Source organism: Argentina anserina, chromosome 1 (genome assembly GCF_933775445.1).
Source record: "Argentina anserina chromosome 1, drPotAnse1.1, whole genome shotgun sequence".
In the NCBI taxonomy this organism is placed as follows: Eukaryota; Viridiplantae; Streptophyta; class Magnoliopsida; order Rosales; family Rosaceae; genus Argentina; species Argentina anserina.
This window is the reverse complement of record NC_065872.1, coordinates 10,379,099-10,404,560: the sequence shown is the minus strand read 5'-3', so window position 1 is coordinate 10,404,560 and position 25,462 is coordinate 10,379,099. Positions and strand designations below refer to the sequence as shown.

General features: G+C 36.5%; 3 protein-coding genes and 1 long non-coding RNA gene across 4 annotated transcripts; 2 read left to right on the top strand and 2 right to left on the bottom strand.

Annotated features, from left to right (window-relative positions):
* Window positions 1-5,716: 5,716 nt before the first annotated feature.
* On the top strand, window positions 5,717-6,612 carry LOC126801599 (uncharacterized). Its single transcript, XM_050529013.1, has 2 exons — window positions 5,717-6,253; window positions 6,343-6,612. The coding sequence occupies exons 1-2, from the start codon at window positions 5,717-5,719 to the stop codon at window positions 6,610-6,612; spliced, it is 807 nt and encodes a 268-aa protein (XP_050384970.1).
* A 66-nt stretch (window positions 6,613-6,678) lies between these two features.
* Window positions 6,679-7,696, top strand: LOC126801595 (uncharacterized). Its single transcript, XM_050529001.1, has 5 exons — window positions 6,679-6,709; window positions 6,830-6,948; window positions 7,032-7,242; window positions 7,337-7,438; window positions 7,530-7,696. The coding sequence occupies exons 1-5, from the start codon at window positions 6,679-6,681 to the stop codon at window positions 7,694-7,696; spliced, it is 630 nt and encodes a 209-aa protein (XP_050384958.1).
* Window positions 7,697-19,616: 11,920 nt separating this feature from the next.
* LOC126796411 (uncharacterized) lies at window positions 19,617-20,714 on the bottom strand. Its single transcript, XR_007672348.1, has 3 exons — window positions 20,487-20,714; window positions 20,055-20,142; window positions 19,617-19,896 (listed from the first exon to the last, which is right to left on the bottom strand). It is a non-coding gene; the product is annotated as an uncharacterized LOC126796411 (long non-coding RNA).
* A 1,179-nt stretch (window positions 20,715-21,893) lies between these two features.
* LOC126786208 (eukaryotic translation initiation factor 2 subunit beta) lies at window positions 21,894-25,217 on the bottom strand. The gene is made up of 10 exons (XM_050511971.1): window positions 25,102-25,217; window positions 24,662-24,717; window positions 24,395-24,503; window positions 24,244-24,299; window positions 24,099-24,153; window positions 23,922-24,013; window positions 23,692-23,837; window positions 23,059-23,201; window positions 22,770-22,855; window positions 21,894-22,292 (listed from the first exon to the last, which is right to left on the bottom strand). The coding sequence occupies exons 2-10, from the start codon at window positions 24,704-24,706 to the stop codon at window positions 22,215-22,217; spliced, it is 810 nt and encodes a 269-aa protein (XP_050367928.1). The 5' UTR covers window positions 24,707-24,717; window positions 25,102-25,217; the 3' UTR covers window positions 21,894-22,214.
* Between the last annotated feature and the right edge of the window lie 245 nt (window positions 25,218-25,462).

The following is a 25,462-nucleotide window of genomic DNA, read 5'->3' as shown; positions in this document are numbered from 1 at the left end:
ACTCTACTTTTCCGAAAATGTTCATAATTAATATATCATTATTAGATACCAAATCAATCTAATATCCATTAATCATAATATCTTTCCAATTCTACTTTTATTTAATTATATAAATAACTCAAAAATTTTTAATAATTACATAATCCAATATATCCATATTCTCAAATTAATTTTCTCTTTCACCTAAATTCATAATTAATAATATTGTTCTATTTTTTTTCATTCATTGATTTGAAACTCACCAAATAATAAAAGTAACTCAAAAAATCCTAACATATATTGAACAATTTTTTTCTCTCAGATCCTAACAAAAATTTATCAAAAATTCTATGTAGTTTTTAAATTGAAACATGAAAATTAATAATGTTGTTTATCATATTTTTTAACAAAAATAAAATTAATTAAATCATGTTAATCAATTTATTATTCCAAATTGGGGTTTTCCTAAAATAAATAAAGGATTGACAAAGAAGGGGAAAATTATTTATATTCACTAGTTTAAAATAGGCAGGTTAGAATTTATTTTTTCTTTTTTTCACTCTTATATATATGTTTTTTTTTTGTACTTTTACATGCGTTGAAAAAGTTAAAACAAAGTTGGGAAAAGAAAGAGGTGTAAGTGCTGTTTTGGAAAGTATAGATAGAAACTCTCATTTTGTTTAATAAAATTTCTGGAGGAATATCGTGGCATAACCTCCGGGCTTATCTCCTTAATTTCCTAGGCCTAATCTTATATGGATTAGGAAAGTAATGACCTCCGGGCTTATCTCCCTAATTCCCTAAACCTAATCTTATATGGATCATTGGATTGAATACCTTTCCTAATCCATGGTGGATTTTCTGTTCTTTTGAAATACCAGGTGGAATCTTATGTGTTCGATAAATTTTAGCAAAATTTATAATTTTATGTGTCAACGTGTAGTACCGCAGGTAGAGTAATTATTTTGTGTATCCGCCACGCCACGTGGCACTGCCATGTGGTGTATACAGCCAATCATATTACACTATTGTATAATTAACATGCACTCGGTGAAAATAATAAAAAATTATTTATATATAAGAACCAATTAGAAACAATCACAATAGAATCAATTAGAATCATTTGGTTTTGTTTTTGAGGTTGGTTTATAACAATTGGTGGACTTGGTGCCGAAGTTCAAGCTTATGTTTCCTTTGAGTAGTGAATGTGATAATTTTCTTTAATTTATTGCTTTTCTTATGGTGAATTTAAATTTATATTTTGGGCTTTCTTTTGGTGACTGATAGAGCCTTATTTAAAACGTTTATAATAAACTAAATAAAACATCACCGTTATTATAGAATAAGCAGGGATCGTTCAGTCCGGGAAATTGAAAAGAACTCTAAACTTTTAGTGTTAATAAATAAGGGGGGTTTGAGATTAATTATTAACTACTAAAATAAATCCTAAATTATTATTTACATGATCGACTTCTTTTTAACAAACTTAAACCAAATTTACCATTACACTACATAATTACAAGTTCGAACCTATCATGCATTCTAATTCGACCAATTGCATACTTTTTAGATACCAATACAATTAGAGTCTTAGGGGATCATCTAATCATGCAAGATTTTAATTAACATTTAGATTGACTTGTGACCTAATCTAAACTTGCATGCAATTGAATTCAATAACACTTATTAGAAATTAAACAAGATTACATTTAAGTACCAAATCTTTGTTGGAGACATGTTTCATGTGTGGCGTCACCCATCATGGTTTCACATGCAAATTTCCAGAATTTTTACCACTTTTGATAAACACAAACCGAACCTACTTAGGACATGATTCGATTTGTGTCAATATGGTTAATGAATCTAGCACTCAAACACAATCTTAGGAACTGCATCTAAGCACTAAATTCATATGTACATATCTTAAAATTATCTAAAAGTATGAGAAAGATGATTAGAACACAACAATAGAAATACAAATTCAATAATTATAGGAAACCATCAATTCGGCAAAGATCCAAAAATCCAATAAAACAATCTGATAATTTCAATTCTTAATACAAAATAATAATCCCACACAAACATCATACTACAATCTTCATAGACAAAGTATTGTAGAAAATAAAAAACGAACAAACTCATGGAGATGAGTTGCGAGAATCACACGTTGTAGGAACCTTGGAGGTGTGTCTTCAATGGTGATTTCAGTGGAGATGGAATTGATATATGGGGGAGAACGGCTTGCTGTTTTGGTGAAGGATATTTGAGATAGTATATTGGTAGAGTTTTGGCTCTTGAATGCAAATGAGAAGTCATATGAAGATGAGTTGAAGCCGTGTATATATAGGATGCACGGTTTGGTTTCTTTCTTTGATGTTGTCTCTTCCTTCCTATTATAATGTCATGCTTTATTCCATTAATGATCATCTTCTATTTAATTGTTGCATAACTTGCCTACATCTCTCTTCTTTTCACTTAATTAATCTTCACATTTATTTCTTTCTTCTTCTTTTCTTCTTCCCACGACAATGCTCATGTTTTAATCCCTTAAATCATACCATGCTTTATTCTCTTAATGATCATCTTCTATTTAATTATTGCATGACTTGGCTCTATCTCTTTTTTCTTTAATTATCTCTTCTATTTAATTGTTGCATGACTTGTTGATGATAGGATTCTATGTGCATGACTTCTCCTTGTTACACTCTATTTCCCAAGCTGTGAGTAATTCTCCATGTAGGCAAGACTCTCCTTTATTTTCTCTAGTAATAACTCTTAAATCCAATATGAAAATAAGAAAATAAAATCATAAGAGATAATTAGTTTCGAAAATTATGTCATAATCTAGACAATTATTGTCTTAAAAAGACACATGTAATATATGAGCTCAGCTAGATTAGGAAAGTTTCTAATTTGCAAAAAGGAAACTTACTTGAACATGAAAGTTCATTTAAAAAAGTTTCGCAAAAAGAGTTTCAAATCAAGTAGAACTCTCCCAAATGATACGTTTCCTAGTCTAACAAGGATTCCTAGTGCAAGAATGACTCTCAAAATATCGCCAATACGACCAAAACGTAGAAAGATTAAGACTCCTAATCTAACTAAGTTTCCTAGTCCTACAAGGATTCCTACTCAAATTAGGACTTTAGACCAATTCTGCGTTTTAAACTCATGTAAGCACAAAAAATGCATCTAATACCGCCTAAGACTCTTACTACGACTCAATGACTCAATAGTATAACAATAAGGGTAAGCAAAGTACAAATGGAGGTAAAAACATGTTAAGAACGTCGCACAAAGTGCTCCTATCATGTACCAACACTGTACCAACCACCCTGAAGAAAAGCAGACCTGATACCTTCATTGCAATTTCACAAGCACCCAAGAAAAGCCAATGTTTTGTAGTGAGTGGTGAGTGACAAATTTGAAGACAGAGTTAACTAGATGTCAAGTTTTCTCAGCAGGGTAAAGCAAGAAGTACTGGAATCATCAGTGCAGATACGCAACTGTACTGAATTTCTTCAAAAGGGTCGAACAAATAGGTTGAACGAAGAGGTTAGCAAAGAGAACTTCAACTACAGCAAGGCAGCCATATTTGTAAGACACCAAAGTAGAGTGGTCTAAGAAACTGGTTCTGGTTCAATTGATCAAAAGTTCCACTCATCTTTTAGCATCTGCTGTAAGATTTAATGACTGAACAAGCCAGAGTGAAACAGAAATCTGTACTATACAACTAGGAAATAGCCTCTAACCTTGCACTAGCTCTTCTCCTGTACCAAGTAGTTTGTATGGTATAATGTTGAAATTCATGAAAAGAACAAAAGACATAAAAGATGAATATGAGTTTGAATGTATTTCTGCTCTATGTTGAACTGAGCTTTACAACTGATTAAATAGAGCTGAATGAAACTATCTAATAATAACTCTAGCTATTAATTAACGGATAACAAACAACAACTTTACATTGAGATCTCAAACCCTAATATTGTGGATCTAGATCAGAGAAACTAGTGGGGAGCTGCTGACTTGCAGAACACGCAAGAGAAGACTTGAACGCAATTACTCCAGCTAAGGTTTATACCAGAATCCAGCATTTAATGTATAGCACCTGAAATAAATGCTGCTCTTTATATAATCCGGTACTTTCTTCTTGTTAAGTGATGGATGCTTCATGGTTCATACAAGAATAATTTCTAAAGTTAACTGCTAAACAAGTTGCTCAGGGAAAAGGCGATTAACGGGTATTTACACTTGAGTAGACTCTGGACTCTTTTTCAGGACCAAGTAATGATGCCTGCAAGTTTTTGTCTGCACTCCAGTAAAGCTTGTTAAATACAAAAAAAAAATTCATGCAGAAGTGACTTGTAATAGGCCATTGTGCCTGAGCAGTGGCTCCGCTGAAGGCCATTGTGCCTGGGGAAGGAAAGCTGCTGAATGTGATATCCGGGTTAGAATGAGGTGGAGTTTCTGCTGTAGAACTACTCGGGTTGTTAGAGTTCATGGGCGGAGCAATGTTTTCAGATGCGACGCCGGTGCGCGCCTTTGGGCGGAGCGACTGAGAAAAGACCCGCAGGTTCAAACCCAGGCGAGGCGATGGAAAGGCGACCACCGAAGTGACGGAGCGACCGGGGGAGCTAAGGAGAAGCGGAGCCGGGCGAAGAAGATGCTGCAAATTTTTTTTTTCTGGGGGCCAAAACGACGTCATTTTGGCATCCTCTGATTTAATTAAAACGATGTGTTTTGAATGGTTAACAACGACAAAGCCCCCTCCCCTCATCAATTATTCATTTAACCTAGCCTATCATCATCTGATTCCTCTCTCTGCCTCCCTGCTTCTCTCTAGTCTCTACCTCCGTGCCTCTCTCCCTCCATTGAAGACCAAAATCTTTGTTGCCTATAATTTGACTATTTGAAACTTGAAGGTTTACTTTGCTATCAGGTTAGTCAACTTTGATCATCTTTTATAATTGATTTGTTTTTTGCATATATTTGTTTGCTTTTAGTTGAGTACATACCATAAAATTGATTAATAGTTTCTGGGCATTTGTTGTATGTGTTTGCTGGTGTTGGTGAATATTAGTCATGAATGAGAAAGGTGAAGATGGAAGAGATAAAGCATGGAAATTTACAAAAAAGATGGAAGGGGAGAAATATTTTAGATGTGTTTTCTGTAATCAAGTATGCAGTGGCACTATTTCTAGACTTAAGCATCATTTAGCAGATATTTCGGGTGGTATGAAAACTTATAATAAAGTCCCTTCTAATGTGAAGAATGAGTATCCAATTAGCTATAAAAGACTTTAAGGATTTGAAATTTAAGGGATGTGCTATGCTCCGTGAGATTGGGGAAGAAATTGATGGTGAAAGTGATAGAATAGATTCTTCATTAGAAGAATGTGGGAGTAGTGCTGCTTAACCAAAAGTCAAATGACCATTTAATAGTTTTGTGTCTTCTCAACCTAGGCAAACTGTATTGAATAAAGCTTACAAAAAAGAGTTAAGAAAAGAAGTTTGTCAGATGGTTGTTCGATTTAGGTTTTCTAGGGTGCTTCCTTTTACTTCAGTTAATGATCCATTTTGGTTAGCTATGGTAGAGGGAATTACCAAGTATGGTGTAGGGTTCAAGTCTCCTTCTATGCATGAATTAAGGACTTTGATTCTTAAGGAATAAGTTGAAGACATTGATAAGTATTTGTTAGAGCATAAGAAAGCTTGGGAGAACTATGGGTGTTCTATCATGTCGGACGGTTGGACCGATGGAAATGGTAGAGTACTTCTTAATTTTCTTTTGAATAGTCCGACATGTACTTTCTTTTTGAAGTCCATTGATGCATCCGGTAGTGTAAAGAATTGTAGTTTAATGCTAAAGTATGTGGATGAAGGGGTTAGAGAAGTTGGGGAAGAGAATGTAGTTCAAATAATCACCGATAATGCATCAAATTATAAAAATGCGGGCCTTAGACTTATGCAAAGGAGGTTGAAGTTGTGGTTGACTTCATGTGCGGCACATTGTATTGATTTTATGCTTGAAAATATTATTAGCAAGCTAATCATCTTTGAGAAGACCATTGCAAGTGCTAAGAAAGTGGTGAACTTTCTCTATGGTGACACATGGGTCCTTTATCTCATGAGGAAATTCACAAACAACAATGAGATCATTCGTCCGACGGCAACTCGCTATGCAAGTTCCTTTCTCACCCTTCAAAGTATCTATAACAAAAAAAAACCTCTTCAAATGATGTTTAATATCAAGAAGTGGATTAATGGTCCTTTTGTAAAAAGTCATCAAGGCATAGGGGCTCGTGCCGTGCAATTGTTCTATTTGAAAAAAACTTTTGGAGTGATGTTGTATTTTGTGTGAAGGGTGTGATGTCATTAGTGTGTGTTTTGAGTGAGCTTGATTTGGAGGTAAGATCTGTTATGGGCTACATATATGAATTGATGGATGCCGCCAAGGAGAAGATTGCATTTGGATTGAAGAAGAACCCTAGACACTATCAACCAATTTGGAACAAAATTGATGCAAGGTGGACTCTTCAACTACATCAACCTTTGCATGATGCCAGATATTTTCTAAACCCTCAACTACTTTATGAAGACAACTTCTCAACTGTTTTAGAAGTCAAGAAATGATTGCATGAATGCATGGATAGAATGATGTCATTTGAGGATCGGCTAAGGGCTGATATCTAATTGGAGATGTTTGATAAATGTCTTGGAGAGTTTGGAAGTAAGATAACAATACATTCTAGGAAGCTAAGAAGTCTAAGTAATGCCTCATATATTATTCTTTATAATACAATTGTCTATATTCTATTATTTACAACTTAAATATAATTTATATTTTCAGCGAATTGGTGGGAGCGTTTTGGAGAGGAAACACCTGAGTTGACAAAATTTGCTATATGTGTACTTAGCCTAACATGTAGTACCTCCGGCTGCGAGAGGAATTTGAGTACCTTTAAGTCGGTAAGGAATTGCTTAATTATTACCAAATTATATAATCAGTAGCATATTTATGTCATCTAAATTTATTTTTATGTTTGTTTTAGATTCACACTAAGAAAGGGAACCGACTTAAGCACAAAAGATTACATGCATTGGTTTATGTCAAGTACAACTCTTTATTAAGGGAAAGAAACATTAGAAGAAGAGTGAAGAAGTTTGATCCCATTTTAGTGGAAGCAATCGATTCTGATGATGAATGGATATCGGAGGTGGAAGATCCTATATTCCCGGATGATCTCTCTTGGCTTGAAGAATGTGTGTTTAAGGTGAAAGCTATAAGGAATGTACCGATTGAATGTTATGAACAAAATTTGTCAATTAGAGTTTCCTATATGTGTGGAGCCACTAGATGAGCCAACAATAGATGATGTTCCTTTGTTGGATGATGACATGAGATTTGATGAGCCCTCTTATGCACCTTCTTCTAAAAAGAAGAATGTTAAAAGCTCAAGTAAGTACTTTCTTACTCATCCTCATGTTATTTAGTTTGTCTAGAATATATGAATCAATTCATATTTATACTAGTACATTTTTGTTTTTAGGTAAAGAAATTTCCAAATCCAAGAACAAAATGAAAATATTGGATGCATTACTTAGGAATGAAGATGAAATTGAAGACCTTACTTTACATCCACATATTGATACATTGAACATTGATGATTGTAATGATATTCATGTGGATGTGAGTGGATATGACGATGAAGATTGAACAAGAAGATTGAACGCATTTAAGTGTAGCTCTTGCATTTAATTTAGTATGAGTTTATATATTAATTATATAATTTGATTAATACCTTATTTTGGATGAATGTTATGCTTATGATGACATATTCATATAATTTGAAGGATATTCATATTATTTGAAAATGTATTGTATTAAATTAATGTTTGTTGGAAAGGCAATCGCCTTAAATCGCCTTTGCACGCCAATGCTCTCGCCTTATGAGGCTTGACGATGTCGCCTTCGCCTTCGCGTTCGCTTTCGTATCTGAAAACATTGGGGCGGAGCACTGTTGCAGGAGGAGTAGTTGCTCAAACACATCCATTTTCGAAGATATCCGGCCTACAAAATCTTGTCGATGCTCTATGGCACGGGTGTGGAGTTCGTCCCGGACGATCTTAATGGTATGTCTAACCTCGGCAAGATGAGTTTGGGTGACCTCGTCGGGTTGAAACAAAGAGGAAGGGATATTTGTTGGCATGGTGGATGAAGATTGAAGAGATAGGTGGAAGGTCAGCGGAAGATGTAGGTGTGGTGCGTGGAGGTTGGGGAGGTGGTGGTATATGTGAATGGTAATTAGAAGACACTTACATTTCCAAAAAAAACAAAATTAGAAGACACTTAGAGCCCCCTCATGATAAAGGTCTCTAATACCAGATGGTAGAACCAAACTGGTGAGAAAGGAATTTGCAGAAAGGAAGAAGATGAGCTAAAAAGAGTTTAAAGCATAATTGTTCATTGATGAAGAGCCAAATGGTTGACTGAAAGTACAATATAAGAGAATATGTGGTCACAGCCACCTAGTACAACCAAAGTAGTACGTACTACGATCTAGGATCCAAAAGAGAGCATCTTGCTAAGTCAAGACAGTGACCAAAACTTCAGCAAGGAGATATCGATGTGTTCTTAATGATCTCAGTTTAGGTGATGATCGATGTGTAGCTTGATTAGGAGGAGGGTTAGGGATGGTCCTAATAGGAGACAGAGCGGGAGATTTGCCATGGTTGAATATAAAGAGGGAAGCCAAGAGAGCTTACTTTTGGAATTTGCAAGGATGATGTATGTTTCATTTTGGTCTTTTATTATTTTATTTTAGGGTGGGGTTATTACCACCTCATTATCTATTTTTTTCACCCTCACTACTCATTTCACTCCATATTTTTAATTTAATATTAAATTTTCTTATTTCACCAACTTCTTTTTCCAAAACTATCTTATATGACATATCGAATTGAAAAGGAAATTTTTTATAGATCTTTCAACTAATTACACCATTATGGATTCATATATATTTTTTTAATTTTTTCTAGAAATATTTCAGTGTTTATCTAATATAAATTACAAAAAAAATCATAAAGTAACAACTATGAGTTGTAGAAAACAAAATTGTACATTATCAACATTGAGGCTTTGAGCAATGAAAAAAAAAGATTGATTTTGGTGTTAAAATGTTTTATTTATGATGTTCCCAAGCCGTTACAATTAAGCTACATCAACAAATTACATATGAATATCTAACATAAAAAATGGAAAATATTCAATAAAAAGTGAGATATATTTTTAGAATTGGGTGGAAAAGATTAATATTACATGACATGATTAATTAATTATATATTTTAGAAAATTGTTGTACTGAATTGTCATTTTACACTTCAGTAATATAGTCTTTTAATAATTAAAATTTTTGTGAAGTAAACAAAGGACTTAGTGGGGTAATAATAACCGTACCTTTTATTTTATTTTTAAAAATGGCAGGTGCGGCTGTCAGGATACCATAAAATATAAAGCGATGTATCAAATTTTATTTAAGAAATGGAGGGAAAAAGTGTTAGTGCCTAGTTTGTAATCAAACAGCTACTAGTCACTACTTTCTATACATGACTAACTCTACTTGAGAACCATGAAATGATGTAAAATGTCATATGACCATTGATTTAACGCTCGTTAATAGCCTTGAAGTTAAAGAGCTTTGGTCTATGGATGGAAAATCATTGTGTGTAGATCTACTACACAATACGTTTATGATGCAGCCGTAATGGGTTTAATTCACAATTTCAATTCCCAACTCCAATAATACCTACAACACAGACCAATATGTTGTTTGCATATATAACCTAAACTTGTTGATTCTCAAGATGAGAATATCCAAAGAATTAGAGTGTCTAGACCTCGTGAAATCTTATGGATTATGGAATGACTGAGTTGGTAGAGTTAGTTTTATTGATATTCTTTATGACCACCATAACAAGGGGTTTATAGTCTGTAAACCAACCCTAAAGAAACTAATAATTTTTTAAAGGGAATGAAACGAATTCATTTGGTGAAAAACCAATACGATCACAAAAATCAAGTAAAGAGTGACAATATATCCACTCTAAGCTGGTATGCCTACTAAAGGAAATAAAGCGAAAAATGCAATACCAAAGTTCAAAAATAAACGAACCCAAGTTCAAAAATAAAAGCAAAAAAGCAATAACTCTTCTAACTCTAGGCCGTCGGAGATTAAAACCAACCACCAACAAACTAGAGAAAGAAAATGATCTTTTCTAATAGAACGTACTAGGAAATTTACTCTCCTGCAGCTTTGCCATCTTACAAGCCTGGGTCATCTCCAAGGCCCAACACATGGCCTGCCCCCGAATAAGACTTCTCATGTAGCAGCTATGTCAGCGTTAGACCTAGCTCTACATCCAACTCCAGGTTGAGTGCCCGCCATGCCGCCTTGTTCTTGTTCGTGGCCACGAGGACGACCTGGTTTCACCGGAGATGTGCCAGAGCGGAAAATTCCAAGAGCACCTTTGGTTGTAGTCTTCAACCCTAGCTTCGTAGGCGTTAGGTTAATCAAACCCAGAGATAGGCCGTGTTTTCTACGCTTACCTCTTGGAGAACTCTCCTCTTCACGACGGTGCCTTGCACCATTAACATGCCCAACAATGGGTGCAAATTTGAGAAATCCTACTACAATAGGAGATTGTTAGGCTGTCAGACTCACACCAAAGTGTATTCATATATCAGCAAATAGTGATAATGTTCAATTTGTTTAATGATAACATTATCTAATGTGCTTATATCCAAATTAACATAACTTCCTTAATAACTTTGAATCAGTCAGACTTAGTTACATTTGATAGAAGTATAAATGGTATAAGACTATTACTGTTGTAAACTCCCTTATACAGGCACGCACGGATCTATCAATAAAATTTAGATTAATTTATCTGTCACTTGCATACGTTCTCTGCATCTCTATCTTTTTGTAGTTTCCTACATCAGAATCATAATAATAATTATCATGTAGAAGTATCATGTACTTTCTGATATTAATTGCTAAACAAGTTCCATTGTGGAAAAGACAATTGATGGGTATTTAGTTGTGAAATTCTTATTCATATTACTACAAAACAATTTGGCATTATGCACATTTAAACGTGGCTACAATGTGGGTGTTACCCATGTGGTCAACCTCCTAAAATCTGATAAAACCCCCTAAATGTGACTTTTATAATTAACAAGCTATATTTATGTGGTTTATGAGATTTTAGAGGGTTGGCCACATGGGTAACACCCACATTCTAACCACATTTAAATGTTTCTGATGCCAAATTTTTTTATAGTGCATTGTATCAATTCAGAATGGGGAAAATCGAGAATCATTCCAATGATCGAGAACCATTGAGTTGAAACATGCATACCTAGGACTTTTTAATTAACGGCTTATAACACCCATTTTAGATCACATTCTAGCATCTTAACCATTCAAGTTTTTGTCTATATAAATAAACCACTTATACAAAATTTCAGCAAATATATTGATTGTTAATTAAGTATCAAATTATTGATATCTCTTTTTCCACAAGCCAAAAGTCAATGCCTGATATGCGAAGAACCAAATCAATGGTCCTAAAATCATGCCAAGCTTAATATCAAGCCAAGCATAAATTGAAACACGTCGTGCAATTCTTGTATACCCAAGCTACGCATTAGGGTTTACACGAGGGTCGTGGTATGGAAGGTAACAGAGCTTTGAGGCCCATCGTCGAAATAGATCACGTAAACAAATTTTGGGCTTGGGAACCAAAATTCATGCATTATGTGGCTTTAAATTCGACATTGGGCTAGTAGAAAAAGAGATCTTCAACCCAATGAAGCTCAATCCCATTTCTAGCCCAAAATCCATCATATAACCTATGGCACATATCTATCCCAACAACTTTTTCCTCAAACAGAAGGCACGTTCTCTCCTTTTGCTGCTGTGATTGGTGCTCAGCCATTTCTGGCAAAACCAGAAGACCAGGGAGCACAAATCCTCTAGAGATTTCTTCGATTTCCTACCCTTATCATTTCTTAGAGCGTGATTTAGGGGATTTGGGAAAAAGCCATCCCTAAGCAGCACCAACCTATTCATCTATCACCACCGTCCTATACTCTCTAACACGATGAAAAAGAATTCCAAGAACCAGCAGTTCTTGAGCTTCCCCTTCCCTCCTCGGCTCTACCATAAAGAGAGAGGGAGTTGCTGTTTCAAAAGGGAGGAACTCATTCCAACCTGGGGGAGATTCATCCCAATTCATTCCATCAGATCTCAACCCAGAAAAAACTCAATAACTTCAAGCAAGAGAGCAGACCACATCTCTCATACTCAAACCATCACCCACCTTGCCTTAATCCTCCCCCAAATCATGCAATCTCATCTCTACTAAACTCACAAGCATCCAGCTCCCTTACCATGCCTTCTGTAATTTCATCATTGTGAGCTCGATTCTCTGCTGTTACAGTCAACTTCGTTACGGCGAGGTCAAGCAAATCTCTGTCGTTATAAGTGAATCGATGTTGTTATAAGTGAATCGCTGATATTACAAGTGAATTGTTGCTGTTACTATCAAGTCAGATCAATCACAAAAAAATCGTTCTTGGATCCTTTCCTCGATCGATTTTTAGCCTAGTCGCACCGCAAAAATACGCTCTTACATTTGGCGACTTCACTAGGGAGACTAGGTTGTGATTCAAAAGTCAGTTCATCATGCAGTACTTTAATTCAACCAGGCACAGCAGCAAGCAGTGTTCTGTTTCCAAAGGCTTTATACATTTGTCAAGTCATTCTGACTTCCCATTGAAGCTAGAACCAAATTGAAGCTAAGTCTTCTGAACTCTCACTGAATTTTCATATTTTTTAATCATTCTTATCCATTTTTGGCTAAAGTATTTCACGCTACCTTATTAAGTTATTTATAGCTAACAAGCACCCACGACATGCACTTGGCTAGCTATGTTCTAGGTGTCTTATTCTTGCTAATATTTGATTTTTGCTTCATTGGAGGTACAATTGTTATCTCAACTTCATGCTTGAAGCAAAACTAAAGGAGCCATCCACATTATGTATGAGAGGGAAATCTATTTTAATTCCGGCAATAGACTTGGTGAATTGCACTTTCTTTTCGATGCTCAATCTCTCTATGCAGCCATGCTCGTTCAAGACCATGCATTTACAATTGTGTCATCCATCCGACAACATGAGACCTGATGTACCGGCGGCGATATTTTCCACAGAGTCTCTGAGTCCACGTACCAACATGCAACATCTCACTAACTAATTGTGCATCTCAGTTTCAACTTATTTAGTGCCAGCAGTAGTCTTCCACTCAAGCTTGTCGATGATCTTCCAAGGAGCATAAGTCCCTCAGAATTCTTTGGTGATATTCATTGACGAAACTAATGCAAGCAAGCTCAAATTCTTATCCAGCAAACACACATGGGGGTTAACATTCTAGCTCATTCCAATTCACTCCCAATAATACTCTCTTCCACCACAAGAGTTTTTGATCGGATACTCATGCATCAAGCTCACCTCATCTGAAAACAACTGGTGCTAACACCATGCAAACTTATTACACTCACATCATATGGGGCAACCCCACAACATGCAATTTTAAAGGAAAGACACAACCTTTCATACAACAGCATCATACCCTTCTATGCTTGGTCCAAATTACTCATGCTTAGTTACTAGTGATATTTACTAAATGTCATCAAGGAAAACTCTTTTCACAAGCAGGCCCAACACATTACAAACAAGCATAGCCAGAACAAACTTGAAGCAATAGCTGTTAGCATATTTATTCATATTTTATGTTGATAAAAATGATACAAATCAGATTTCCGGCAGTCAAGCATAAAAGATACTATTCAATTCTCATGCCTTACATCTTGATTGCACACTTGGGGGCTAATACAAATCAGTTTCCTAGAGCCCTAGTAATAGAAAAACTGATGTCAATGATCAGAGAACATAATACATTCTCCGCAGCAAGCATGCATATTCTCAGAGCAAGCATCACATTCCCAACAGCAAGCATACATATTCTCAGCAGCAAGCAACATATTCCCAGCAGCAAGCATACATAGTCCTATCATCAAGCATACATATTCCCAGCAGCAAGCGTAACATATTCCCAACAGCAAGTGTAACACATTCTCAGTAATCAGTGCAATAAAATTTCAAGCAACATACATAATACAATCCCATTGATGAGCATAATACGCTCACAACAATAGGATACATGAAAGGAGACACCGAATTTCTGGCAATGAAGATCCATACAAGAAGACATTCCAGCCCAAGCAAACCCATTACGTCAAATTGATGCATCATGTCACAAACAATAGGCAAAAACAAAGTAGAAATGAAGGCTTGAAGGAATAAGATATTACTAAATGACACAACACTTTCCCAGCAACAAGTCTGAGGCATGTCAAACAACCAAGCAACTGATGTTGTTACTTGGTTGCTGTTACTCATCAAACAAAACAAAAGATGAAATTCAATTGTTGTTACTTAGCTGATGTTACTAGGCTATTGTTACTCATCAAATAAAACGAAGGATGAAACTCACTGCTGTTACGCATCAAGTATCAAGCAAAACGTATCCAACTCTCCCCCATTGACCAACTACAAGCCAAGTTTTATCAAGCAAGTCTTGTCAAGCCAAAAACACATAAAAATCCATTCAAGCATAAGCAAGCAGGCAAAGAAACAAATGGCTTACCAGACTCATATACTCATTCCAGGGGACTTCACTCAAATCCTCCTCTTGCACAGACTTGGAAGAATCATATGAGGAACCAGCCACATCACCCAAATCCTCCTCTTGCACAAACTTGGAAAAATCATATGAGGAACCAGCCACATCACTCAAATCCTCCTCATGCACAAACTTGGAAGAATTATATGAGCGACCAACCACATCACTCAAATCCTCACCACCGTTTGAACCACTTTCCTCATGACCTACAAAAGGAATACCTTAATTACACAAGCCACACAACAAAATATAAAGACTACTCATATATCAAGCAGAATCGACAAGCCAAGCAGCAAAGATACAAGTCATACACCAAGCAAATTAACAAGCCAAGCAGCAAAGATACAAGTCCTACACCAAGCAAATCAACAAGTCAAGCAACAAAGATACAAGTCATACACCAAGCAAATCAACAAGTCAAGCAACAAAGATACAAGTTGTATGTAGTCATACACCAAGCACAATCTACACGCCCACAAGGAAGACACAATGTCAAGTCATGCACCAAGTACGATCATCACATTTGTTAGGAACATTAGAAAGGCATAAGCTAGTCATGTATGCATACTAAATCCTTGCTCCAATTCCTTATCATTCACTCAAACTATTCAAGCATCTCTTATTTTACCACATTCTCTTCCAAGGATACACATGTGTATTCATTTACTGACAACAACTACCCATACATTACATTCAAGTCCCGATAACCATAACTTTTTATTAGATAGCTTGCTATACATGTTACTATGTTTTCAACTAGCATGCAGGCTTTCTTTCGAATAGCCTATAGTATGTTTCACACCAGTTTCAGCATGCAAGTGTACAAGGAAGTTTCCAAATACCCCTCCATCAATATGAAATTCCTGGTAATGGCATGACCTTTCATTTATCATGACTTTCTCTATTTGATTATAACAAAACTTGTCATACATGCTGCCTTATCTTTCATCATAAGCCATATTCCAAACCATGCTAAAATCCTAGCGAGCATAACCAAAATGAGCAGCCAAGACAGATAAACATTGTAAATTGTCACGGCAGTAAAAGATTATGAGCCAAGCTTTAAATACAACAAACCAAAGCTACTCCAAGCTAGAAGGCATATGTCATGCAATAATGCCAAGCAATATTATCAAGCCCAGCAGCTGTTACATATTATTCCAAGCTCAAAAATCTACACCACTTGATCATGCCAAACAATATTATCAAGCCAAGCAGCTGTGACATGTTATTCCAAGCTCGAAAATCTACACCACTTACTCATACTGAGCAATATTATCAAGCCAAGCAGTTGTAACATCCTACTCCAAGCTAGAAAATTGATGCATACAATGATACCAAGCAATATTATCAAGCCGGTCAATTATGACATAAGAGACCAAGCCAGTGGTGTTCAATGCCATGCAACCAATAACTCCATGCATAAAAATAATAACCATGTCACAACTAAGGTTAAGCATCATGCAAACAAGCTAAACATACATTATGTATATTTAAGCCATTTCTTTAAACAAGGAATGCACAATCGATTCACAACAGCAAGCACATTAGAACATAACCACGCCAAGCTATCTATAAGGTCGTGTGTCCAACAAAAACCTAACAAGCATACAAAGACAATTTGCTTCAATCCCTTATTATGCATGATTGTATATGCATCAGAAATGAAGTGAGAACCATGCCAAGCTAATACTTATGAGTCCATGCTTTATAATACAAATGTACTCCCAGTTGGCCATCAGTGGCACCATGAGGAAGTTACAAGCTGAAACTTATCACAATACATGCCTAAGACATTAGTATTCAAATCCAAGCAAGCAAGCAGACATCATGCAAACATATTCCTTTACCAAGCGAATTTCATGATGGCACGATACACTAATCAAGACATATGTGCATGGAATATCAAAGATAATTTGAAGAGTTAGATTGTCAATGTTGTTGTGAAAGCACTACAAGCTGCTACCATGTTGTATGATTGGTATCGATGGTATTTCCCTTACCATTATGTGACAACCAACTTTTGTCATGCCAACGTGCTAGCCTAGTTTCGAGCTTATTCCTACCAGATTTTCTCTATATAACCCCACACCATGTTAGCCAGACCAATTTTTATTTATCTTAAGAATTGGACCAAGTTCTAGTAACCAAATGCACCTCTCTATCAAGCAGCAAATACTTCATCCCTTTAAATAATCATCTTGTCAAACTAATACTAGAAGACCTAATTCATAGGCAAAGTAGATTGTAACCAATTCAAGAGAACTATGACATGCATCTCTCTTGAGAGGCTCATGCTTTAAAACATGCCCAAACAAAGCTAAATCAAGCAAAGCAAAGAAATTTCTCATAATATCGAAGCTGATCAAGCAAGATTAAGCCACACAAACCAACACAAATCCACGCCAAGCAAAAGTGATTAAGCAAAATTCAAATCCCAGCGGTAACATGTTCAAGCCAAGCCATGTTTCTTAATTCCACATATACCAAACCAACCAATGTCGTGTTATAACATTCTTTACCATAGTGAAATTCAATGGACAATCAATGAAGATGTAAGATCTATAGTCATATATTATCAATCAATCGCTGTGAATGTTGAGCGAAATTCAAATCCCAACAGCGAGCATAGATTCAACAAGGCGAAAAGACTAACCCGATGCCTCAATTTGTGTTCAAGATTCAAGTTTTAAAGAATCAAAAGCAAGCATACTTCATTGTTGAAATGATGCTCACCTGGCCTGTATATCATGATCGATCTCAATGCATCAATTTATCTTAGTGTTCTGTCCCAACAGCTAATCCATGTTGTAGAGACGATATTCAATTATAGCCGCAAATTGAAGACGCCAAAAGCCAAAATATGCACTACAACACAACAAGGAGCCAAGGATGACCTAAGCTATCATCACATCTGAAATAGGAGGAGAGGAAGATAGAGAACCAGTGAAGGAGATGCCTATACCAAGCAACACAGGAGACCTGACGCAATCAAACTACTAAAAGCCCAGCAAATGAATTCCATAGACCAAACAGTCGAGCTATTCAAGGAAAGACCATTACCGGCGTCGAAGAGATGAAGAAGCAAGTCTGTGAAGTTTAACTGAGAGGTGACGTTTCATGGTACTGTGCTACAATCATCTAAGTTATGGGGCCTAATATTTAGTGTTGATTATCTGGCCCATTCTGATGCTTTCATGGCCCATATAATCAAGGGGGCTAATGTTGATGCCTTTTTTTTCACAAACCAAAAGTCAAGACCTGACATGCGAAGAACCGAATCAACGGTCCTATAATCATGCCAAGCTTAATATCAAGCCAAGCATAAATTAAAAAACGTCATGCAATTCTCGTAGACCCAAGCTACATTTTGGGGCTTACACGAGGGTCGTGGTATGGAAGGTAACGGAGCTTGTGAGGCCCATCGTTGAAATAGAGCACGTAAACAAATTTTGAGCTTGGGAACCAAAATTCATGCATTATGTGGCTTTAAATTTGAAACTGGGCTAGTGGAGAAATGGATCTTCAACCCAATGAAGCCCAAGCCCATTTCTGGCCTAAAACCCATCATATAACCCATGGCACAGATCCATCCCAACAGCTTCATCCTCAAACAGAAGGCATGTTCTCTCCTTTTGATGCTGTGACTGGTGCTCAGCCATTTCCGGGAAAACCAGAAGACCAGGAGCGCAAATCCTCTAGAGATTTCTTCGATTTCCTGCCTTTACCATTTCTTAGAGCGTGATTTTAGGGATTTTGGGAAAAGCCATGCCTAAGCAGCACCAGCCTATTCATCTATCACCATCGTCCTATACTCTTTGACACGATGAAAAAGAATCCCAAGAACCAGCAGTTCTTGAGGTTCCCTTTCCCTCCTCGGCTCTACCATAAAGAGAGAGGGAGTTATTGTTTCAAAAGGGAGGAACTCATTCCAACTTAGGGGAGATTCATCCCAATTCATTCCATCGAATCTCAACCCAGAAAAAACCCAATAACTTCAAGCAAGAGAGCAGGCCACATCTCTCATACTCAAACCATCACCCACCTTGCCTTAATCCTCCCCCAAATCATGCAATCTCATCTCTACTGAACTCACAAGCATCCAGCTCCCTTACCACGCCTTCTGTAAGTTTCATCATGATGAGCTCGATTTGATGCTGTTACAGTCAAGCTCGTCACGGCGAGGTCAAGCAAATCTCTGTCGTTATAAGTGAATCGCTGCTGTTACAAGTGAATTGTTGTTGTTACTATCAAGTCAGATCAATCACAACAAAATCATTCTTGGATCATTTCCTCGTCGCACCGCAAAAACACCCTCTTACACAAATAAGATCAAATTAATAGACGAACCAAATCCGTCAAATGTCTTGAACATGAACCCTTTAAGTTCATAATTGGTAAATTAGAATGACTTGATGATTTTCTTGATGATTTTCAAATTGAATGAAAATTTGTTGCAACCTCTCGAGTTGTTCCAACTCCAGCTCACTGACTTGAAAATATGGGGCATTAGGGTAAATTAACCACAATATTGGATCCCACTAAAACTCAAGTAAGAAATGTACATAAGGTACTAAAATCTCGAATAATTATGCTTTTTCCCAATAAATATCAAGGATAAACAGCATTGCTCTTGCAAGTTCTGAAGTTTACTCTGTTTTAAACATCAGTTAATTATCTCTCACCTTTTGCTTCAAAATTCAAAATGTGGGCCAGATTTTCTCACTAATTGGAAATGCCAGTCCAAAGGAATCTAACGAGTAAAGAGATTTGATTTTGAATTTTGATACCATGCACCTTTTGTTTTCATCTTGAAAATCAACACAAAATCAACACGAACAAATTAAGTCGAAGATCCAACAGATCAAACTAGGACAATGGAAACGATTACGTAGATGAGTCTTGTGCACAATTACAACTACAGATTCAATATCAAGCAAGACCTCACATTACATGGACAGGTAAAGTTGAACTAATCCAAGCATATGTACGCAGGGATATACGCAGATATGTCACTGATAATGACTAATGAGGATTCAGCAGAGGAAGAGGATAGAAGGGTCGCAGCAACACTCGTCAATAAGGCAGCAGCAACACAAAGCAGCAAGACTGTTCGACAACGTACGTACACATCGATCCATACAAGCAGACACAAATAGAGATCAGCAAATTAGACAAACGATATAAACCAGAAAGCTCAATAGTTTTCTGCAGTTCTGTATAACATAGAAAATGTAGAATTAAAGTATGGTACTCGAGTTACTTACCATCCCTCTAGGAAACCTGGTTCTCTTTTGGGTGGTGGAGCATAAGCATATTGTGGAGGTGCCACTACTGGAGGGCCTTGATAATAACCTACAAGATTAATTACCCAACAAAAAGCAATTATCAGAAATTAAACAAGAAGATCTATGAGCTGATTAATTGTACCTCCCTGTTCACTTAAAACCAACATGGAAGTTAATTAGGGAAAAAACCCCTTTGAATCCAGAACTATAAATACAAGTCTCTCTTACTGATATATTAAATCAAACCTATACTTTCTCAAACTCATACAATAGTACAGAGAAAAAATTAGTACAAATCATCCAAAAAGAACCAAAATCTCAAATCTAAGAAGTTCAAGGACCAAGAATCTCCTTGATTAACCACAAGAAGTGTTTAGAACTAATTAGGAACTAGCAGAGGATAATTTATACCTGCTTGGCCTTGAGCAGGGTAGGGATAAGCATATTTTGGATCGCTCATCTTCAGCTAGCTGCTAGGCAAAAAGGCTCAATCTGAACTCTGAAGCTCTATTTTGGTATGTATGTGGAAGAGGAAATCCAGATTGTATGGCTTTTATACTAATAATAAGCTCACCTAGAAAGTTCTGGTTGATTTCAAATTACATAAACAGCTTGCTATCACTTTTCAGTGCTCTCTTTATCACACCCCCCTGCCCCACGTAACATTCATCTCTATCACCCTTTTTCTAGTGTTCCTACTTCCTACAATGGAATTGATCAGGTTTATGATTCGGGCACTCCATTTTCATCTTTCTACATCATTCAAGCTTTTACTGATGAGGTTTCCCTGTAATATAAGAAAAGAAATCTTGGTAATAAATGAATGAAATGGATAAGATAGAAGCCTTCGAGATAAGGTGGAGAAAGTTCTCTATTAAATTATCGAATTGATTCAAAACTATATGATAATTAGTTTTGGTTTTCTTAATTAGCGAGTATTATGTCACTAAATCAATAACCAATGACAACGGTTTTAGCCTTTTAGGATTGAAAACTAATCCACAAACAAAACAAGCCCCTGTGTTTTTTCACTGTTTTGTATTATGGCTTCAACGTGTGGCCAATTTTAGAATCATGGGGGTAGTCATCATCGTGCATCTATATCAAAATCATTAGTTTTGACCATCCACGGTGTTGTGTATGTACACGCTGTCGAGACATAGATATCACACAATGGGGTGCCCAAATCAAATTGTTTTATATGAAGCTAAACCCCAACACATGCAGTTGGGGAAATAAAATACCTCAATCCTAACTCCTAAGAGCTAAAAGATCATCGAAAGGATCAAGCAATGTGCTAATATTCGTACATGGCATGAAATGAACACACCAGGGCCTTTATCATATATTCCGACGGTATTATACAAGAGGCTTTATTCCGTGACTAGAAGAATGTGGAGGAAATACTTAAACTAGGTTTAGCAGAATGTATGTGATGTAAAATGAAGTTATTTATTCCCTTTGAAAATTGGTTTAGGCATTTCAATTGCTTGTAACGGTCGAAAAGGAAGAATAATCGGAGTGGTATTTTGCTTTCGGTCACGCGTATTCATTAATTTACAAATTGCTTTGTAAGAGAATCGATTCCATCTGAATGTGAATTACAAACTACTTTAAAGAGAATCCATCTCAATGCGAAGAGACCTCTAATGGTTTGCCGAAATCACAATAATGGTACCAAGGAGATAAAAAAAAACCAATACAGTGGTTGGTATGATTCCAAATGGAGTGGTTTAACAATGACCAAGGCAAAGGGCTTTGGGTGGTTTAGGAACTCGGGAAGAAGAGAAACTTTCATAGATTATGTGAGCTGTGACGTGACTGAATGCATCTTCTTTTTCTTTCTATATACCAACTCCATTACACTGAAACAGGCATGACTTACTTTTATAAACATGAAACACAAGCAGGAAAGTCGATCAGATGTATGTGCTAATATCATGGTAGTTTACTCAACTCAACATAAAAAAGCACCGTAATAGGCCATGGATGAGTATACAACAGCAAAATAGCCAACCCAACTGTTACCGTTGTTATAGGTGTCGTAAAAAACAGACAGATTCAAACTCAATAACTAGTAGTAGCAAATCAAGGTTCTAATACAGAGGACTGCACCAAAGGCCTAAATGTAGGACATGATCAAGCCCCGGCATTTCTACGCCCAACCCGAGCAACAAACCCTTGCTTGATCTGAGCAACAGATCGTCCAGAACCACACTGCCATATAAAATAAGAATATGTTAACCCCAAAGAATATACTACTACATATAGTCATTAATCTTGTATTGAAGCAGAAGAACTACAGTCTAATACCATATATAAAAGAATGAAACTAAAGGGTCCCAAAGAAGGCAGAGAAAACATTTTCACAAGGAGGCGGCCTCAGAAAAAATGTAGGTTACTCCATCATGAGCAAACATTGGACAATGTAGGCAAATCTTTAGATCATCACATGCCTCCGCAAAATAAGAGATACTCAGCACTATAGTACTGAAGCCTCCATGTGCTTTGTCATTGTAGAACTACAAATTTTCTACAAATAACTCACACAAAGCCTTTTTCGTGTATATGTGCAGAAACTAACTACTTTGGCATTGAATCCTATATTAGATTCAAATTATGATTAAATTTCCTACAATTAGCAAACAATAGCCAATCAAAACTAGAAAAATGCGAGCATATTATGATAGTTACCTTCTCGCATCTGAGAAAGTAGAGGCGGTTCTCCTTTGAGAGTATAGTATCAGGGCTTTTGCAACCAAGGCATATCACGTATTCATCTGACAAAAAGAAGTGTCATAAGCAAAAATGATGGAATGCTGGAAAAGCAAATACAGAACAGAATGTACATGGACAGAAATAATTCACTGCCAAACTACATAAAAAAATTAGGCAGCACACAAAACATAATTATCCACACAAGATCATTCCAAAGTAGCAACTGCAATAAATATAAAATCAAACCGAAAATTGAAGTACTTACTGACATATCGTCGAAGAATCCCTTCAAAATTCTTGGGGGCGAACCTCCCCTTGACAACCAACCTTTGTTGTCCATCTAGTGATCCACTAGTTCCCAATTCAGCCAATAAGAAGTTCTGGACATGTTCCGGTTGCCTATGCATCCTGTAATTTTCAGGTAAATCAACAGAAGATGAAGCATAGGTCAAAAAAGCAGTTGCTCCTTTTAACAACTAAATGAAATAATTATAGCTTCACACAACGAATTTTGAAATATAACATCTAGAGTTTTGTATCATTAGTATTAGGATCACCCAACGATGGTGATCCACACAGAACATTATGATAAATCCAAACATTATCGAAAATTATAAAAAATCCTCACATAGTAGCAACTTCAAAGATACTTTATAAAAAAGCATTCCCCAGGTAATGATGCAAATCACAAAAGCGCACACAGCTTTTTTATAACACGGATAAAAACTATCTAGAACAACTTTATAATTCACACTATTTGAACAGCACACAATTGCAAAAGTTCCTAAGATAAATAGCAATCTAATGAAACACTGAGCATAATCAATCACCATGATCAAAAGTATATAAGGAAAGAAACGCATTAGTAATTCAACTAAACAAGGGAAGTGAAACCTACGTCTTGCACAGATCCATGAAGTTCACAAAGACGGTTTTCTTTGTGCCCTCACGTAGCACTTGTGGAGGCCTCATAACTGTCCTGCGCCTGTCTCCTGCTAGCTCCGGATTGTTCTCCCTCAGAATGTTATACACCCTTCCGAGAAGCTGCAGATATTGCATCAAAGATTAATATAAATAAATATTTACCATATAATATATAACTGTAGTGAAATGGGACAATTTATGCACCTCCTCATATTCATAATCACGATCGCTCCCCTCCCAAGGATTGGCAGCCTCCAATAGAATCTCTTCTCCTTCTTCGTCCTCAGCCGCGTGCTCTATAACGCAAAGCATGATAGAGTATAATTATTGTTTCAAAGATAAAGAGGTCACATACATCAAATAAGCCCAGCAATGCCTTACCATCCAAATCCTCAGGGACATCACCTATCTCCTCATTCAACATACTGGTTTCAATCTGTAATCAAATCAACAAAGGATCAAAAATCGAGATGAGTTCCAGGTAAAAGATTTTGCTCATAGACAGTAGAAAAGCATATTAACTTACTGGCTTCTTCTTCTTCTTTTTCAAACCAGCAAAAGTACTTTCCTGTCCCTCAGAAACTGCAATTATTCAAAATTTCAGTCCCTAGAAACAATATCCCACACTCGGAAAAGCAAACACCAAGCAATAATCAATTTTTTTTTCAACTAAATACCTGCAAGACTTTCCGTTTTCTCAGCTAACTTGTCTACAGACTCCTCAGCAGGATCCTCGATCACAACCTTTTTCTTCTTCTTCTTCTTACTAGGATCAAATGGCGCAATCTGCACAAAGAGACATCACACCTTCATATCTATCTACCTAACAGATAAGCAACAACCTAATTCCAGATAAACATCACAATTATCTCCGAAATTTCCCCGGATTATCCACACGAGCCGCATTGTAGCACAGGAAAGAATACAAAAGATCGCAAACTTACGTCACCCAGCCCCTCCTCCTTCATATCCTTCTTATCGTCCTCCATGATTGCTGCTTCTGCAAAACAATCGAAGCTAAATCAATCTACACGCAACGAAATTAGCCAAAACAATAGCTACTTAACTTAATAGACCATCAACTTTCTCGAATGTTCAACACTTATTACGCACTAAGCAGATTGCAACAGCTACATCAAAGATACCAACAACACATTAAATTCCAGCAAACTCGTTCTATTCCGGCGAAGGATTATATTCCGGTGAATCGGAAGCTACAACTAATTGAAATTCACATTCACAGACCTAATTCGAGTACCGCAAGCTAATCAGAGCCCTAATTTCAACAGAATCCCAAGTTTACCTAATCAAATTAGCAATGAATCGGTTCGAGTACGAATCCTGGATTCGGATTAAGAATCAGATATATATAGAGAGAGAGTACCTGGTGTGTCGTCGGAAGCTGGTGCGTCGTCGGAAATAGAGGCGCGGTCTAGTGGTGAAGACTGGTTTCGACTAGGTATGGAGTTGTGAGAGCGACGATAGAGTTTAACGAATGCGAAGGAAAACCTAGTCTTTTTTACTTGGAAAGTTCCGGGCTTGGGCTTATATTAGACAGCCTAGCCCAATCCGCTAAGACAAATTATTTGTTTGTTTTCTCTTTCTTTTAAATACTTGCCTGTGTTACTGGTAAACCCTAAACCTGTGATCCAAGTCAAATTCAGGGATATTGCCAAAAAAAGAGTGATAGAGTGACACACTATCCATGCTATATGCATCATACTTAGAATACGGCTTAAAAGCAC